We start from the raw sequence: 17,815 nt of genomic DNA on the forward strand, positions 1-17,815 counted from the left end.
GTCCACCATGTTTCTGGTAAAAAAAAAAAAAAGAAAGAAAGAAGAAAGAAAGTAAATCAACACTTTGAGGTGTGACAACTTGTTCTTTAATTAAAAACACAGTCATTTGTACAAGAAATGTACACGTAAAAATATACATAGACAACTACATACTTTATGAATGAATGACGACACAACAGAAGCAAACACAAAAGGACGGGGGGAAAAAAAGAAATGTGTTACGTTGCTTTGGTCTAATCACAGTGGCTACATTTGAATTAGACACTTTGTCTAAACAATGTCACTCTGTTATACTATTTCGTGTTTTACATATTTACACAGAAAACTGTTATGCAAGAAAATACACAGAGAGTGAGATATGAAGAAACGATGGAAATCTGGGATGCACACAGTACTTTCCAGCCAGGGGGTGAGTTTGATTCGCAACACCCCGGGCTTGTTATTAATCTGTACCTGTGCTGCAACTGTGGTGTAACAGTCTAGGTCGGGGTTAACGACGGGAATACGGTCGGACCCATCTTGTTCCGTGCTGAAGTCACTCCACATCGTTGCACTGCTAAAATTTCTGAGAATATAAAACTCTTTCTGGTTTTGCATCAGCTCCAACCTCAACTCAATGAAGACGTTGCTCAAGAGTGACCCGTCTCCTGCATTTATGAAGGACAAGACGCGCGATGGAGACATAGATCGGTGCGATATTGTAACAATCAAGTGAAAGATCAATGAAAATGGAGAGACAACAGGTCAAAACTAAACCATAAATTAAAGCCCCTGACCGCTTTATCAGCTGCAAAGTTTGGTCACCAGATAGTGTCTGTTTGTGTCACACAGATTATAGATTGTAAACAGATTTTCATGCATTACAGTATTAGGTGCACTCTGTCTATGCTGCCGCCTCCATTTGTGATTGATCCATCATTTGAAATATTAGTATCTGATATATATATGTGTATATATATATATATATATAGAAGTCTTTATACTTTGCATATTAAACCCACACTTATACCAGTACTACAACAAAATATCTTCAGGTGCTATATATAAAAAAATATACAACATCTCCTCCGTTATATAGATTTCCATTTAACTATTATTCCGTGATATAGACTCTTTGTAAAATAAAAGTTCTCAGCCCACTACTTTGTTTCCACAGAGACCCGTCGTGCCACCGCGAGAAAATAGCGACCCCACAGCTGCGAGTGTTAACATCCTCCTCATCGGTTTTTCTTTTGTGGCTTTAACTGCCGACCTGCCTCAAGGACATTCAGTGCTGGAGCTACTCCATCTGCACATTCCCAATCTCAAAGCTATCTGAGCCAGCGTCTTCTGAAATCTGATACAACAAAGACATGCAGACATGCCAGTCGCACTACCTGTATAGCAGTCATTGGAGATTATAGTCTAGGGGAGACTAGGAAGACTTGTTATTTGGCTTCTGGCAGCCGGAAGCTAAATAAAGAGCACTAATGGGAAAGAAGGGGAATAAATGGAAACTCTGAATAAGCATGCCTACGATTCAAACACTGGCTTATATCTCCGAGTGACGCGATGACCAAACCGAAAGAATATGCTCCATTTTTAGTTTCCTGATACCGACTGCAGAGGTGCTTTTCAGTGTTATAAAAATAGCTGAGTAAGGAGCAGATATAGAGATGGAAAGAGAGAGAGAGAGAGAGAGAGAGAGAGAGAGAGAGAGAGAGAGAGAGACAAAGGCAGAAGAAGACAGAGAAAAAAGGAGAATCAGCAGCATCCTGGTGATATCTACCATGCTACAGTCTGCTTCCTCGTGCTACATCACTGTAAAACGTTAATGTGTATGTCAGAGCTTGTGAATGGGTTGACACATTGATCAAGTGCAAAAGCATGACTCTTGTCGGTCTAGAAAACCAGTGTTCAAATAACACTTTTTTTTTCTTTTGAACCTTTTGTTTTCTGCATCCTTTTGGGTGTTCGGCGGAACTGACAGAAAAGGATGTCCACGTGTGAGCGAACCCAGAGAGTTTGTCTTGAGTTTGCTTCACTGGAAAAGAGCAGGGAAGTTGTGCAAAATAATAACCATGTTTCCCTTGGATTGGATTGTTTCGTTGCCAGTGGCGACCGTGTGTACTGCATTTTTTCCATAGTAGCAACAGTCACAATACATTCCTATTCAAATACACACTGCTGAGGCAATACCTCCAAAAAACAAAATGATTCCTAACCTCTTAATAAAGTGAAACCAACTGCTGATCCTCTGAACACTATAAAATACAAAACAGCGGATGTTGTAATATTTGGTGTTATTTTCCCTTTAGCAGTCCCTTGGAGAACCAGCGGTTGTTGTTTTATTGTTGCAAATGAGCATGACAGCTTGGCCAAAAGTGGTGGTGTTGATGTCATGCTGGTGGCCGAGCGTCTATAACCTCGTGTGCTACCCAAGAAAAGTGTGACTACACACTGACCAGATTTTCTGTGCGTCTAGTAAAAATGTTTTGCTTTAAGTTGCCGTCGAGGTTTGATACCCTGATTTGAATGTGAATCTGAGAAAGAAACACTTGTTTTTCAACAGAAGGAAAAGAAGTCTTTGTGCTGGGACAAAACCCATTATAAGTGCCAGGGGCGGACACCTAATAAGAATTTACTGGAGTAAAACTGTAGAGTAAGAAATTCCCCTTTGGGCGTTTTGACAGTGACAAGTGGTGAGGGCTCACTCAGTGGTCCAGGTAAATCCACCTCAAAGAGTTCAATGTTTGAGGAACAATTTTTGGAGAGAGTTGCGGCCCTGTGTGTTTTCTGTGCACATATTACTGTCAAGCGTGAGTCCATTTCTAGATTTCCGTGGCGGTGATTTCCTCAAAGTGGATGTCGTTGCTGCCGCTGTGGACCTCGTAGTCGTCCATGTCCCTGTTCTCCAGCTCCAGACTCAGCTCCCTCATTACCCGCTCGAGATCCCGGTTTCGACGGTACATCTGGATGTAGTTCTGCTGCAGCTGTTTCTGGTAGCGGATCACCTGGGTGGAGGAAAAAAAGCAGTAGGTGAGCGCGTGGGGATGTTTGCGGGCTAGTTTGAGAAATCATTCCGCAGCCCTGTCTGTCTAGATGTCTGTTCACTACCCGTGAACAAAAGTGACAGCTGCTAAAGACTGAGAGTCTGAAACCTTCTCCTTCTCCTCCTGCCACACCCTCCTCTCATCCTCGAACCGTGACAGGTGCTCCTCACTGGTCCTCCTCTCATACATGAGCTCGGCCTTCAGCCTGTCCACCTGAGAACAACAGATGGAGGAAATGTTAGAAGCTGCACAGTTAAAGGTTCCCACTATTCCTTAAAAAAGAAAAAAAATCCTGTACCTGTTGTCTGAGGCCTAACACTGCCTCTGCATTCTGCCTCTGAGCCTTGGCCTCATCACTCTCTCCTCCCCAGACCAAGTGAGTCTCCTCTCCGTCGCGGTACACAGACGGACTGGGACCGCCCCTTACTGCCACACCCCTGCCATGTTGCAGAGACATGTTCATGCCCTGCCCCTTCATGATCGCGTTTCCGGGTAGAGAGTGTCCATTGTGATTGGACAGAGTGTCGCGGAGTCGGGCCGACTCCTCCTCCAAACGGCACATTTTCTCCCGCAGCAGCTCAGCTTCGCTCTTGCGCCTCTGGAGTTCATTCTCGCAGACCTCGAGCTCCAGAGACCGCGTCCGCACGGCCGCATGGGCCTCCTGCGATCGAGCCTGGCTGGCTTGCAGCTCGGATCGGGCTTCTCTCAGCTGGGCCTTCAGGACCACGATGTCGCCTGCCTTCTGGCTGAGCTCCGACTGGATCTCCTTCAGCTGCTGTTTCAGGAGGGAGATCTCTCCTGACTTTTGACACACCTGAGGGGATAAGAGAGAGAGGTGGAAACGCTCATTACAGCTTAAATTCTTTAAAGCGGGTTAATGTATTCCTACTAAGTGTCAACGGTGACTTAACACCTTTTATAGGGATGTTGCAACTCACAGTTGGCCCCTTTAATCACTGACTCTCACCCACCTCCCACTTTGTCTCTTCCAGACGTGGCCCGAGCTGGGTTTGTTCCCTCTGGATGGTGGCACACCTTCTTTCCAGCGTCTCTCTGTCCTGCAGCAGAGAGGAGAAGTCCTCCTGCAGCTTCTTCTTCTCTTGCTGTAACTGGAATACCTGTGACACACAGAGATGTCTTTTTAAACTGTTTTATATGCAAAAACTGACCTAAAACAAGACGCAAGCGCTCAAAGCGACAATCTCATAACTAGATAGATAGATAGATAGTTACTTTATTTATCCCAAGCTGGGATACATTTAACAGCAGCATGTTTCACACAGCACACTTAAAAGTATATGAAATATCGACCTAAATAAATGTAAAATATACGAATTGCAAAAAATATAGAGAATAAGAATAATACATTTAAAGAATTTACATGAAATATTAACAGTGGAAATAGTGCAGCAGTACAATAAAGAGATTTGCAAAAGACGTATCTTCCCAAACAATAAAACAGGACTACAACTATATGGATATAAATTCATGAGCTGAATTTTGGATTATAACTGCTTTAACCGCTCTCCAGAATAGATAGATGTATTTCCGATTTCCCCACACGAATCTGTCTGTGCACAGATGTTTTGAAAGGCATGACATTCTCAGCACACCTGTAACTGCAACACCTGCTGTGCCCTCTGGGCCTTCTGCGAGGTCTGCTTCATTTTCGTGGCACAGCTCTGTCTCAGCTCCTCCATCTCTCTTTCACAGCGACGCTGCTTCTCCTCGTACACCTTTCAGAGCAAAAGACACGAGTTCTTCATCTGTGCTTAGGGCATATGGAGTTGTTTCTTAGGGCGATTTCAAAGCGGTTTGTTTGATGTGCTGAGGCGAATGTCTCACCTGGCAGATTGCAGCTTCATTCTCATCCAGATTTTCCCGGAGCTGCTGGAGCTCCAGGTCTCGCTCCCTCAGCTTGTCCTCCAGCTCCCTCACCACCCCTTCATAGCCCTCCACCGGTGGCGGCGAGTGGCCACAGGACCCGTTGTCTGACAGGGGCTGCCCGCGCCCACTAAGCGACCCTGAGCCTGTGCTCTTGCTGGATGAGGAACGTCCACTGTCCGAGTTAGTGTGACCATGGCTCCCACTTCCAGCTGAAGTGTTTCGGCCCAGGCCTGTGACGGGCTCCAGCTGGACCCCTGAGCCAGAGCCGGAGCTGGAACCCTCACTGGGGGCCAAACTGTAGCCTGTGCTGCTGTGAGTGGGGAGGCTGGAGAGGGAGTTCCTCCCCGAATCTGACATGGAGCAGGACTGGCTGCTCCGCGGATTGCGACCACCACAGAAGGAGTTGCGTTTCCCTTCAGAGCTGGAACTGCTGCTCGCTCCGTTGACGTTCGTGCTGCCGGCGGGTCCGAGGGGCAGCAGCAGGCTGAGGCTGCCCTGGCTCTCTGACAGACTGCTGCCCCCTGGCCGGGGTGACAGGTACTGCACAGAGTGACGATTCTTGGGAACAACAGGTTTGAACGCCGTCGGACGGATCAGCACTTTCTCCATGTTCTGAAGGCACAAAATTAAGAAAATGAATGAAAAAAAAACAGCATTAGTAATTGATATATACTAAGCTGTGCTAATTAGAAACAGTTGAATGAAACTCATTAAAAAAGGGGTGAGTCATACGATGGCAGGTCACCCCTCCAGGCTCTGATTAGTTTAAATTGGTTTAATTGATATTCATGGGCTGCATTAAGCAATCTTTAAATTAATGTGGGATGGCGAGACAAGCAAGAGTGGGAGGAAAGTGAGAGAGCGGGCAGAGAAACAAAGAAGAGGGAGCAGGGTGGAAGAAGAGACACTAGATAAAAAAGAGAGGGTAAAACATGATCACATGATCTGCAAGCATTTCACTGAACAACCTTCCTTTAGGGTTCTGCATCACTGAATGTAAGCGCGCTCTGACATTGATCATGATGTGTCTGCAAGGTGAGTGGCTGTCAAATGATCCATCTGAGCCTGTCGGCCCGGCGATTAAGCCTCCCTCTGGATCGATGGAAATAAATAGCCAATTAGACAGCTGAGGTAATTTGCTGTGAAAGGTCTCGGCACATGTTGCAGAAACGCTCATGTCTGCATTAATGATTTCACGGGTTCAATTTGTATTTCGCGGGAAAAAAAAGTTGTCGCTGTGATATTTAATGTCGGTGTGTCATCATGAGCTGTAATTAAAGAAGGACTTTTTGCAATAAATGCCTTCATGTCAGATGTCACGGTCAGCTGCACAACAGCCCTTATGGAGCTGGTAGGGACAATTAAACACTCTCCGTGAGGTAGTGTTTCTACTATTGCCCCAAATGAAAGTTCAATTTAGAATAAATTGATACATTCACATTTTTAAATAAACAAATGAATTGAGTTTTTTTCTTTCCATAAAGAGTAGTTCCTTCATGAGCTCTCCACCGCCTCCTCTACAACCTGCTTCTCTCACCTTCTCTAACTGTCCCGACACTGGGATGAGTTTAGGAGGAGGCCCTCCGATGTTGCCGTTCAGAGTCCTGTTGTCCCTGGGGTCCTCTGAGTCACTGCAGGGGCTCACAGCTGCCACCACCAGGTTGTCGTTCCAGTCCCCAACCACCACCTCATCGCTCACGTACCCAAAGTTCCCATTAGAGCCGCCACCTACTGCTCCAGCGGAGTTGCCGGGCCGAGGCTGCTTTTTGGTGGGCAGCGGCGGAGGCACAACGTGGGCCTGAGGCTGCGTGTGGCTGCTGATAACCAGCAGCTGCTCTAAGGAGCTCCCGCTGCGGAGGGTGTTGTCCTGAAGCCGGAAGCAGCTGGTCGCTGGCGTGGAGCGGCGAGGTTTGGCGGTGAACTCGCTGGCAGCGCGGCAGTGTTTCTCCTGGTACGTCCGGCCCGATATGAGACTGCTGACGGAACCCATGGCCGTCCCGGAGCTACGGGGCCCACAGGGGCCAGAGCAGGGGCCTGAGGGGGAGTGGGGTGACAGCGGGCGGCACTGCTGGACTTCGAGACCGGGATTGGGGTGTTCAGTCACGGTCACAGGTAGTGCCTGAACCAGAGCCATGGCAGCCCGACGGCGTCAGACACACCGCACCCTCTGAAAAGAGAGATAGGGTCAAAGGTTTTTAGGAAAAAGTATTCTCTCACATGCTCTGTTGAAGAGTTGCATCCATGCATACAAGGTTTTCCAATCAATATTCATTAGACATAATACTCTCTTCTGACACATTGTCAATTTTATGGCCTTTTATCCCCTTCAAAATTAAAGTAGCCCTCTAAAATTAATTAATTCTGCTCGTTCTGACTGATTCATTATGCAAAAACAAATTGACACAGACTCCAGTGAAAATCCAAAGAAGAGGAAGAAGAGATGATGTAAACTGACACCTACAATAAAAATAGCTGTGTAGATACTCCAGTGGCGATACTATCAGTGGGTGATCACTAACCGAGCTTGATTATTTTAAGTCAACGGCGCAAGGACGTGCAGGAAGTTTAATTTAAGACAAAAGAATAATTCTGAGCCATTGCCGACCAGTGGCTCGTTCTACTAAGTAAAGTGAGTTTGCCATAGAATATTTTCCGGTTATACTTTTACAAGTGTTTTCAAAGAGGGGGAACAGCGTCATAGAACGGTGAGGAAGGGGGGGGGGGTCACTTTTCAACAGCAGACGCATCCAGCACAGCTGTAACCGATTCCAGTTTGGAGACTCCACTGTTTGAGCCAAAATGTCTGCTGCCTCCAAATGAAGTTCAACTGAGCAACAGTCACGGTCAACGCACAATGATCAATTACTGATCGATCACTTTATTAGCATTTGTTTCCTCAGTATGTTAATTTATGTCTTTTGATCTTTTCTTAGCTCAGAATCCTTTCTGACTAAACACCTCCAAAGCTAATGGCATTAGCATCCCATTGGCCTCAGCGTTAGTTAATTAGCAAGTGTCGAAAAAGAATTACTCATCAGCAGAGAGAAGCGCCGGACATTTCGAAAAAACGCAGAGCTGTTGCTGATAAAATAACACAAGTGTTTATTTAAGTTTCCCAGTGAACCATGAGTGGGACAAAAAGCCAGCATGCACAATACCAGCACACCGAACCTGGAGAACTGAAATGGAATTTAACCATTGCTGATATCATTATTCACACCTGTGCTTTTCCATTTTGCAGAAGTAATAAGCTTTGACTTTAACATGAAACATAATCAGCACGCTTCCTGCAGGGTGATGACGGTCACTAATGCTAAAAAGTCTCATTCATGTGTATGAGAAATATGTGAATGAGACTCATCACGTGGTAAATTGCTATCAGTTTTCCACCATCAGTTTTGAATTATGGGGCTAATCATCTTATCGTTATAAAATGGTTCATATCAAAATGATTGAATGCATAATCTTCGAGGTCTGCAAAATTAAAATGGGAGGGATTCACCTAACGCGCCAGCTTACTACAATTAAAAAACAATGCTCTTTTGCAACGGCCTGTTGTGCGTCGTAAAAACTCATTAGCCACAGCCACGTTACAGCTGTTTATTTGAGATTTTTCTCCTGGGTTAGCAGGACCCCAGACTCCCGCTCCCAGTGAAGGCTCATTCCTCATTAAATACACTCGATTTCTCTGGCGATGCCACTGCTAATTGTCAACGTTATTAACGTGGCAGGAAGAGAGAAAGAAAATTGATTTAGTAGAAACTGAGGATGACACAGACGGGGAGAGAGAGAATGAGTCATGGTCATCACAGTCTGCAGCTGCTTCTGTGATTTTTTCCCCGCGATGTCCTCGTCTGAACCTGTGAGCAGTCGTCTGTGAAATCTAGTCACTTCACTGATTCATGATCACAATGCTCACATGATGCCTGTGAAAAGGATCTTTGAAAAAAACAGGCCTCTCACTTGGTCGCTGCACTATTTTTAGGAGGAGAAACATGGATACACATCACTATGGCACAGTAAGTGGCAGCAGATTAAGTCTTCCATTCGCAGATAGTTTTATCAGTGTTAGTTGCCTGCGGGGACAGAGAGGGGACACATATCCTGAGCCTGTCGTGCCAAGCCCAAATCCGTCTGGCCAAGTGGAATAATCCACGCCGGCTATGGCTGCACACAGTCTGCCAGGACTAACACAGTCATACAGACTGACACCCATAGGCACACACAGTGCATCAATCACGGAAATTCCCAGGGGAAGTGCACAGTCTCCAAAGTAAATGCCAAAATAGAAAAGAGGCTATGGGTTTGTTTATCGAAGCACAATTTAATCAAATAATTTGATCAGATGGCTCTTTGTTGCCAGATTCCTTGGAAATATGTTTTGCACGCATCTACACAGGAGGTGCAGTGTGAGCAGCACATAAGCAGGAAGAAAGCAGCAGCTTTGGTGCACTGTGTGTGTGTGTGTGTGTGTGTGTGTGTGTGTGTGTGTGTCTACAAAGGAGGCGTTCAGGCTCAGTGTTTGAGTTGTAGGTCGCCTTGTGTTTTAGCAACGCCCAGAGTCCTGTACACAATCACTGTAGTTATGTAAAATGGAAGAAAATAGACTTGAAGTGAAAACATAATGCTTTGTTCTGCATTTGCCCTCCGGTTTATATTGAGAGGAAAACATGAGTAGTCCAGCTGTCTACCAAAACTATAGACAAAAGCAATCAGAACGCTGCAATAGAAGCTTCAAGTGATGAAACTGCTTGTACTGTGTGAGGTGGATGCGTCAGATTGTCAGTTTCATAAGGTTGGAGGCTACAGTCACAAACCACCACCCAACCGCCTATCCCCCCAAATCCAGCATTGGAAAGTTGTTATCAGTTGTAATCTGATGACCACGCCCACTGCAGTTAGTGATTAGCCAGTTGTGAGGTGAGAAAGTATGGCAGGATTTGAACTTATCTCTCAAACGCTCCCCCTTTCCTCTCTTCACACTTACTTCTGTCACTTTTCATTTGCACAATCAAGCTCGACACCATGACGGCCATTGATGATGGACTGTCCCCATTAGCCCTATTTGCATGGCCAAGTTAAAGTAAAGGTGATTTAAAAACATGCCATAAAACTGACCCTTGCGAGGCGGATGGATTCCTCCCACGTGGGAATCCATCTCGCCGGGCTCAAAGCTTTCCGCTTGAGGCTAAAACGTAATGGTTCTCAGACCAGAAAGTCCAGCGAGGGAAGAACTTGGCAACTGCGAGTGTGTCTTTAGTGACAACGGCGGGAAGTGACTGTTAACAACAGTGGAGGCTCCTGGAGAGGTTTGCAAAGATGCTCCTATAGCAGAAGAGTGATTCTTCAAAGAAGGAAGAGAAAAGAATGACACTGAAGGGGTTTTTGATGGAAAATATGTTTTTTTGCTGTTCTCCTGATAGGATTCAGCATATAGTATGTGATTGACAGTGATAGACAAGATGGTTCATCCAATCATCATTTTTTTAAAGCGTCTGCCCTTTTCCAATGAAGCCATCCCAGTTTGTTCAAACCATCTGGCCAATAAGATTAATAGGAACTAGTTCATTTCAAGCAAACCCAAGCCTTGAGATGTATGCATTAGATGTAGAAATTAAAGAAAAAATTGCATAACATTGCAAGAATTAAAAATTTTCAAGTAAAGAGGGCAGCAAGGATGTAAATGCTTCAGTCCAGTCCAACTTTCCAAAATCTGCAAGTGGATGAAATGTCATGAATTGTGAACACGGGACGTGGGGGGTAGGTATATCAATGTATACATGTGGATATAAATGCAGGGAATGAAAGGGAGTTAAAGAGAGGAGACAGACTACATGAGCACACATAAGTAGTATGTGTTCACTTCCCATGCCAAAATAATCATGTCTCACATCCTCCTTTTACCTTTTTTTCCAGCCATCCCCACCTCCCAGCCCTGACAAGGACCTCTCAGGCAGGGATAATAGAATTAACAGCCCCGTGAGACCGTCAAGCGTGACCCCTTCAGCCCTAACCCCGCGACCCCCCGATGAGTGGGGGGGGGGGGGGGGCGGGTCAGATTCTCTTCTCCCACCCCTGTGACCTCCAAGGGTCTGGTTTTGTTCTGGGTACTCTAGCAACAAATCTCAAAAGCTAATTTCCCCCTCTGATCTTGCTCAGTGGTTATTTCTCAAAAGTTATTGAGGCCCTCCTCCCCTCCTCGGCTGCATTCCTCTGACAAAGTGAAAATACCGTTACCAATCTCTCCATCCGCCCTCATTTCTTCCACCACCTTGCTGATTATACGCATCCTCCTCTGTTGTCAGCAGCACAAGACGGGCAGAGAGGAACCTGTCATTGTACCTAAATATAGAAAAACATCTCAAGTGCCTGAAATCACTCTGAAAGTCTTTCATGAGGCGTTTAGCTCAGCAAGGCATTTGATTCGATGTTCAAAAATAAACTCCTGTGCTGTTGCAGCCAGCCATTATGGGGTCAAACCAGGGGCACTTTACACAGCATCCCGACGCTCTAAAACTGTTAAATGATGCCGAATGGCTCAAAGGCAGGTTCACTGCCTCCGACAGGAACTGGACATAAACAAAGGGGTTGTGAGAGTTTACCCTATACAGGGCACCAACTGGCCGAGGATGAGTGAGAGCGGGACTGACAGAAGAAAGAAGTTCCCAGGTATCTCTATAACGAGATCCAAAAGTTGGGGTCTATGGTGGGGAAATAATCCCGTTACGATAAGTCTGTTAAAAACGACAGTATTACCCGAGAGAGGAAGCCCATTATTCCAGCAGCACCAGCTCGCCACTTGCAGTCACACGCAACCTCCGAGCACTTCCGGAGACTCTGCTGTGCTCAGGACGGAGGTAGAAAAGCGAGTTGAAGAAAGAAGAAAAAGAAGGGGGTTCCGGGGCGAGGACACAAAGGCGGGGTGGGCGGGGGTGATGGTCGGGGGTATGGGGGGAATTCCAATAACAGGTAGGCCGAAGAGAGGCTCCAAAGAGGGCTGAGCTCCTGGGAAAATCAGGCATCTATAATCCTGTTTGGTCATTATGCGGAGAGCACACAGACACCGGGGTCTGAGCACGTAAAGATCCTCAAACAAAAATCAAACGTGAAGGGAGATATTTGCTCCATACCCAAACCATCTCCTGCTGCCGAGCACCAGCCATCTCACTGGTGTCCGCTTGAGTGAGTTTCTCCTCTGATCTTTCTTCCGCGTGTGATTTTCTCTCGGAGAGAAATGACCAGGCTGCACTTGCAGGAGTATCAGTGGGTGTGAGCTGCATCTCAGTCCTGTGTGACCAGGGAGGTTATGTCTGCATGTTGGCAGCCTCATGTAGCAGCCAGCAATCTACACCGAAGCCAACCAGCACGCGAGCGACCCGACGAGTGATGACAAAGTGATCTGCTCTACCAATAGCAGCCGACCTCCAGGTCATTGTATTTGTATGTATCCATTGTCCATTTTCAAACCACAAAAACGAAAACGAAAGTAGGTATGAAACGTCTTCTTTTTAAATCTCTCTCTCTTTTAAATTCATTAAAACTTTCATTTTCCGACAATCTGTTGTATTTACTTCATTCACTTAATGTGGCAAATGTGTTTGCAAACAGTAGCCTATATTTTCACATCAAGGAGAAAGAGAGCAACGGTGTATCACTCATTTGGAGTCAAGTTTCAGGTGATTTCGTGAATCATTTAATTCAGGCTCAGTTTGGATCTAGACTCAATCCATAAAACCAAAACAATGAGCTGAAAGGTGCTTAAATGCTCAGCAGGGGATCAGCAAAGTCATGTGATCACTCTCTGTGGACTGGCCACCATGAGCGGCCTCTTCCATATTACAGTAATTTAATCCAGATTAGAGCAGCTAAGCAGCATTTATTTAGTGACACCTCCATGATGAATTGCAATGGTTTTAGGGTCTTTCACCTCCTTCCTCCACTTTCATCCCCCCATTCCTGCTCCTGCTCATGTTCACCCGTTTCCTCTTCCTTGCTTCCTGCGCTGGATTACTGCGCCACTGCTCCTCTGTCACTCTTTCTTTTTCCATCCCCCCCCCCCCCCCCCCCCCCCCCCCCCCCCCCCCCCCTCCCCACTGGTCTGCACGGCTAGATTTTCATCTGGCCCTTCTTTAACAACAACACCCCAGCGTGACTAACCGAATGCAAAGCCAATGTGAAGATGAGAGCAACAGGTGGAAAGTATAAAATTGTCATAGCAGAGCAGGGACTGTACGCACGAAAGGAAAAAGTACGGGAGCCATAAGCAGGACCGCTTCCGATTATCAGTATTGTTCTGATCTTTGCTGAGATTGTTGACAGTTTGTTTAGACCAGCAGAAATACTCAGGTTGGCCTTGATGAATCCGGAGACCGCCGATCCTAGCGGATGGAGAGAGTGAGAAAGAAAGACGGAGAGACTGGGGAAGAGGGAAAATCAAGAGGCTGAGGTGAGTCACAATAATCCTCGCTGGCTACCGACAAAAGGAAATCCACAAGTACAGGCAAGGAAGAAACACACCGACACACACACACACACACACACACACAATACCTCAGCATGGCAATCAGTCCGAGGCCAATCTGCTCTCCCATTTATTTGTCAGGCATCTCCTCACAGAAACGCCACAGTAAAACTTCAAACAGGCAAGAAAATGGTATTGTAATGAAGTCAGCCGACTCCACTGTAAAACGAGATGAGAGGCCTTTTAATGTTTTGCCAAAAGACCTGAGGTTATATTATGCCTCCATTCCAACACAATGACTGTCTGTCTGAGTGGCCGCTCACTGTCACCTTCCCCCACATGGCTTGCCTTTGTGTTTGTGTGTGTGTGTGTGTGTGTGTGCGTGTCGGTGTGTGCGCGCGTTTGTGAGATTGCTGATTGCATGCAAACCGACTCATTCCTCATTAACTCTTCGCCCCAGTGCCAAATCTTGTTTCATACAAATCAGAGAGACATTGTCCTCTTTGGCAAAGTGACACGGTTGACATTGTAGCTCAACGAAAGCTGCTCGAGCGGCGAGGCTGCCGCAGGGCTCCGACTATATCAAACCAGGTTTTTCGGAGGTGAAACAAAAGAAGGAATAAGGTTTTGAAAAAGTGAGCCTGTGCATGAGTAATTGGCAACAGGTCCCCCACTTAGTCCAGGCTTCTTTTACAACCAGCTTGTTGGTGGTGCACACTTTAGTTTCTAGCTCTGTTTTGGAGGCGTTGCCATGGCAGCGGAGGCCACGCACGGGGCAAAACGAGACAGGGAGACGGGGAATAGTGGGAAAAGGAAGGAAGAAAGGCGGAGAAAGAGTGAGTGAATAGGTGAATGAGGGAGTGAGTCTTTTTGTGGGGCTGGTAGTCTGACAGCCGGCAGGTTGGCTCTTTAGCATCTCAAAGCATCTGGCCTCAATTCGGACCTAAGAGGCTGCTGGAGAGCGGGGTGACTGGAGCCTCGTTTCTCTCCAACTCTTTCTATGAAGCAGACATATAACTGCAGAGAAACTCACAGAGTCCCCGAGGGGGTTGACAGAGAGAGCAGCCAGCGATCTATTGAAATGGGATTCAGCAGATGTCAATGACATTAAAAGTAGCGACACGGCCTAGTGGGAACACCATGGCGCATTCGGGGACAGCAAAGTGTCAGTCAGAAGCCTATTCATGGGTCCAGTGAAATGAACCGCGCATCGTCCCGTTAGTTTCTCCGCACACGCATCGGCTGACTAAAACAGTTGGAAGTTGCATACATATTTTGCCAATGTAAAGTCTTTGACCATGTCAAGCCAAGCTGTGTATGAACCAAACGACTGTATGCATTAACATTTAAAGCTGTTGCCCTACTTCTCCTCTTTGGTCTTGACAACACAAGGCCTGGGAATCATTTGGTACTTTTCATTCACTTCTTCTGGTTTCATTACCGAAACTAAAACAATCCTTTTTTTTCTTCTCAGTATCTTAAAAATATTTTTCATTCAACAAAAGAAACTAAATTTCTGAAATATTGAAGTCATAGTTGTATTTTCTTTCTTGGATGAAGTTGGCTAAAGGATTAATACCATCGCCATGTCTGTGTGCTAGATTTGAGGCTACAACCAGCAGCCAGTTAGCTTATCTTATCTTGTGGATTGACCAGCTCCAGCGGCCCATGTATTAACAAGTTATATCTTATTTGTTTAATCTGCACAGAAAGAAACAAAAGTGTGAAAATGGCAATGGCATGTTTTTTGGGGGGTGGTGATGTGCCAGACGGTGATAAGACTTTAAGTCTATTCTCTTATACTTTTTATGAATATAAGATGCATTAAAATAAATCTTGAGTTCACCTCATTATTATGAAGAGCTTTTCATTTCATACTGGGTACTACGGACAAGTTGCAGATGGTACCAAGAAGTTTAAAGGTGCTACAGTCAGCCTCTAACGCCAGTGAGGCTGAAGACAGTTTGGTTTGCAGTCAGCTGGCACCGGAGGGAATCGAGGCAACAGCAACGCGAAAAAAAAGTGGAAGATGGCTGACATTCCTGGTCCGCTCCACGCGCTGGATTTTCCATGAGGTTCTCCAGCCACTGACAGTTATCCAGCGGCGGTCAGTGGTCGGACCCGCAGACACTGGAAATACCAAGAATGCCAGTGGCGGAGACGGGGATTAGTCTGGCCAGCGGACTACCGTTTGCTGGGATCAGTGACCACGGACTTAATACAGCAGCAGCAATGTCTAATCAGTGAAGGAGCAGGAATCATCTTGTCTTAACATGGTGGTTACCAGAGTTCATTTAGGAAAAAAAAACCCAGTGCTCGGGCTTCTCTGACTGCTCATTGTCCCAACAGTGGCGAGAAGGGTAAACTTTTCCCTCCTAAACTTCCCTTCCTTCCCCCCCTGCTGCTTCTGCTGTATGAACAGTGGCGGCCCATTGTTTCAGTTTAACGGGGGGGGGGGGGGGGGGGGGGGGGGGGGCAGAGAGCAAGAGAGAGAGAGAAGCCTGTTATCTCACAGTGAAAGCAGCCACACTTTGACTGACAACGTGACCCACAATGTGAGGGACACTGAGGCGGAGGCGGTGACAGGATGCATGACTGTAGGAGAGCAGAGATACTCACCGAGGAAAAGTGAGCTACATTATCAAACATGCCCCCCCACACACACACACACACACACACACACAGTGCTACTAACAACAGGCAGGCAAATGAGTTCCACAGCAGCTATTACATAAGCAGCGACGCGTCCGTTTAACGGTGCCAGCCTCCGTGTATAATACACTCGCACTCATCTGAGAAAATATCTGACATGGCAAAGAGGCACATGTGCAGACGTATTCAGACATATTGTCCGCGCCACTGTAAACCCGAGAAAGATGGAGGGGTGGGGTGGGGGGTGGGGGACAGACTGGCGTGGAAAACTGAACAGAGGCCAGGCCGACTCCTAATCTCTCGCTGTCTCCCTGTCTCCCCGTGTCTCTTCCTCGCCGTCTCCCACTCCTCCAGTCTCCTTCTCCACGCTTCCTCAACCAGAGGCTTTACATAAACACCTGGCATGAGATCTGGCTCGACGGGATTCTCCGGAATACAATGCAGCTCGAATGCGGATCCAGTTCGGAATCCGCTTATCCAATCTGAATGCTTTCGAATCCCTCGAAAAAGAACAAATCACATTGTTTATTAGTTTTTAAAAAATCACAATCAACTGTACTGAAAGGTTGTACGTCTTTCACCACACATTTTCTCACTGCTCTGTGACATTCTTTAGCCACCCTGACTGATTTTTCCGCTCCACCCAGCCAGTTCTCTGCTAATGTGCCAGAAGCATCGGTGAGTCTGATAAAAGAGATGATAAAAGAGATCTCTGCAACCGTAGATCTATGCAATGATCTTTTCTTCTGCAGTGGCAGAAGTAAGCACAGTATCAATTCTAAGGCTGCAACTAACGGCTATTTTCCTGAACGATTGATCCGTCGGTTATTTTATTCGATGAACCGATTAGTTGTTTGGTCCATAAAAAGGGTGAAAAGCGTTGATCGTGTTCCCCAAACCCCAAGATGACGTTTTGTTTTGTCCGCACACCAAAGATATTTGCGTTGAACTGTTGCAGCTTCGACTTTATCTTTCCGCAAAGATCACAGATTTTTCTGCAGACACAACGTCATCTAAGAAAACACCATGCGACACCGAGGCTAGAATGACGCAGAGCACTCGTCCTGCTCAAGTTATCAAAAATGCTCGATTAAAAAAAGAGTTCTTACTCTAACATAAAGATTTGAATAAAGGCTGATGGATAAATACTTAGGAGGGGATTCGTCACCATCTCCTTTGTTGCAAGGACCCTCCAACAAATATTGCATTTCATAGATGTTTTATTGCTTATCTACACTAAGTAAAGACGGTCCAGGGCCCTATCTGCCTTGGGTTGTTTGCCTGTAGTGTAGGAAAAGATGCACTCGTGTGATTTCAGGAGAAATCTTAGATAGATTTGATCAGGGATTTGTTGCCCACTGAGCTTATTATTTCACCAACCGCATCCAAAATGGAAACAGACCAATCAGCCCAACTACCGAGGATGAACGGAGGGCAAACCAAAGGAACGAGAGACAAGCTTCTTTACTATCTTTTAATGTTGGACATATACACATCATACGCACACACACACACACACACACACACACACAGGAAGCATGAGTCAGCCCAGCTGGAAAGGGTTACATGTGAAACCTGCAACACACATCTACCTCATTTGTTTTGTTCAGAGCAGATGAGGTCACCCCACATTCTGTCTCTCCGTCGCCACTCTCACTCCCCTCTACCTCAGCCCTCGAGTGAAACTTTACGTCAGCGATCACGCCTTCACACCTGCCTGCGAGCAGCTGCTCACGCGGCGAAACACCAGTCCTCCTGTAGCCCAATGCCAAAATCAAGTACG

General features: G+C 46.3%; 1 protein-coding gene across 2 annotated transcripts in view; it reads right to left on the reverse strand.

The window, feature by feature from the left end:
• Positions 1 to 63: 63 nt before the first annotated feature.
• Positions 64 to 17,815, reverse strand: part of lzts2a (leucine zipper, putative tumor suppressor 2a) — a 38,723-nt gene continuing 20,971 nt past the window's right edge. For both annotated transcript variants that reach the window (XM_035605931.2, XM_035605932.2), the window contains 7 exons: positions 6,457 to 7,086; positions 4,878 to 5,531; positions 4,646 to 4,768; positions 4,004 to 4,150; positions 3,331 to 3,846; positions 3,141 to 3,245; positions 64 to 2,993 (listed from right to left, as the gene is read on the reverse strand). In XM_035605931.2, coding sequence (XP_035461824.1) covers positions 2,811 to 2,993; positions 3,141 to 3,245; positions 3,331 to 3,846; positions 4,004 to 4,150; positions 4,646 to 4,768; positions 4,878 to 5,531; positions 6,457 to 7,053 — 2,325 coding nt within the window. In that variant the 5' untranslated portion in view covers positions 7,054 to 7,086 and the 3' untranslated portion in view covers positions 64 to 2,810. The remainder of the gene's footprint in view (positions 2,994 to 3,140; positions 3,246 to 3,330; positions 3,847 to 4,003; positions 4,151 to 4,645; positions 4,769 to 4,877; positions 5,532 to 6,456; positions 7,087 to 17,815) is intronic.

This window comes from Scophthalmus maximus, chromosome 10 (assembly GCF_022379125.1).
Source record: "Scophthalmus maximus strain ysfricsl-2021 chromosome 10, ASM2237912v1, whole genome shotgun sequence".
Taxonomy (NCBI): Eukaryota; Metazoa; Chordata; class Actinopteri; order Pleuronectiformes; family Scophthalmidae; genus Scophthalmus; species Scophthalmus maximus.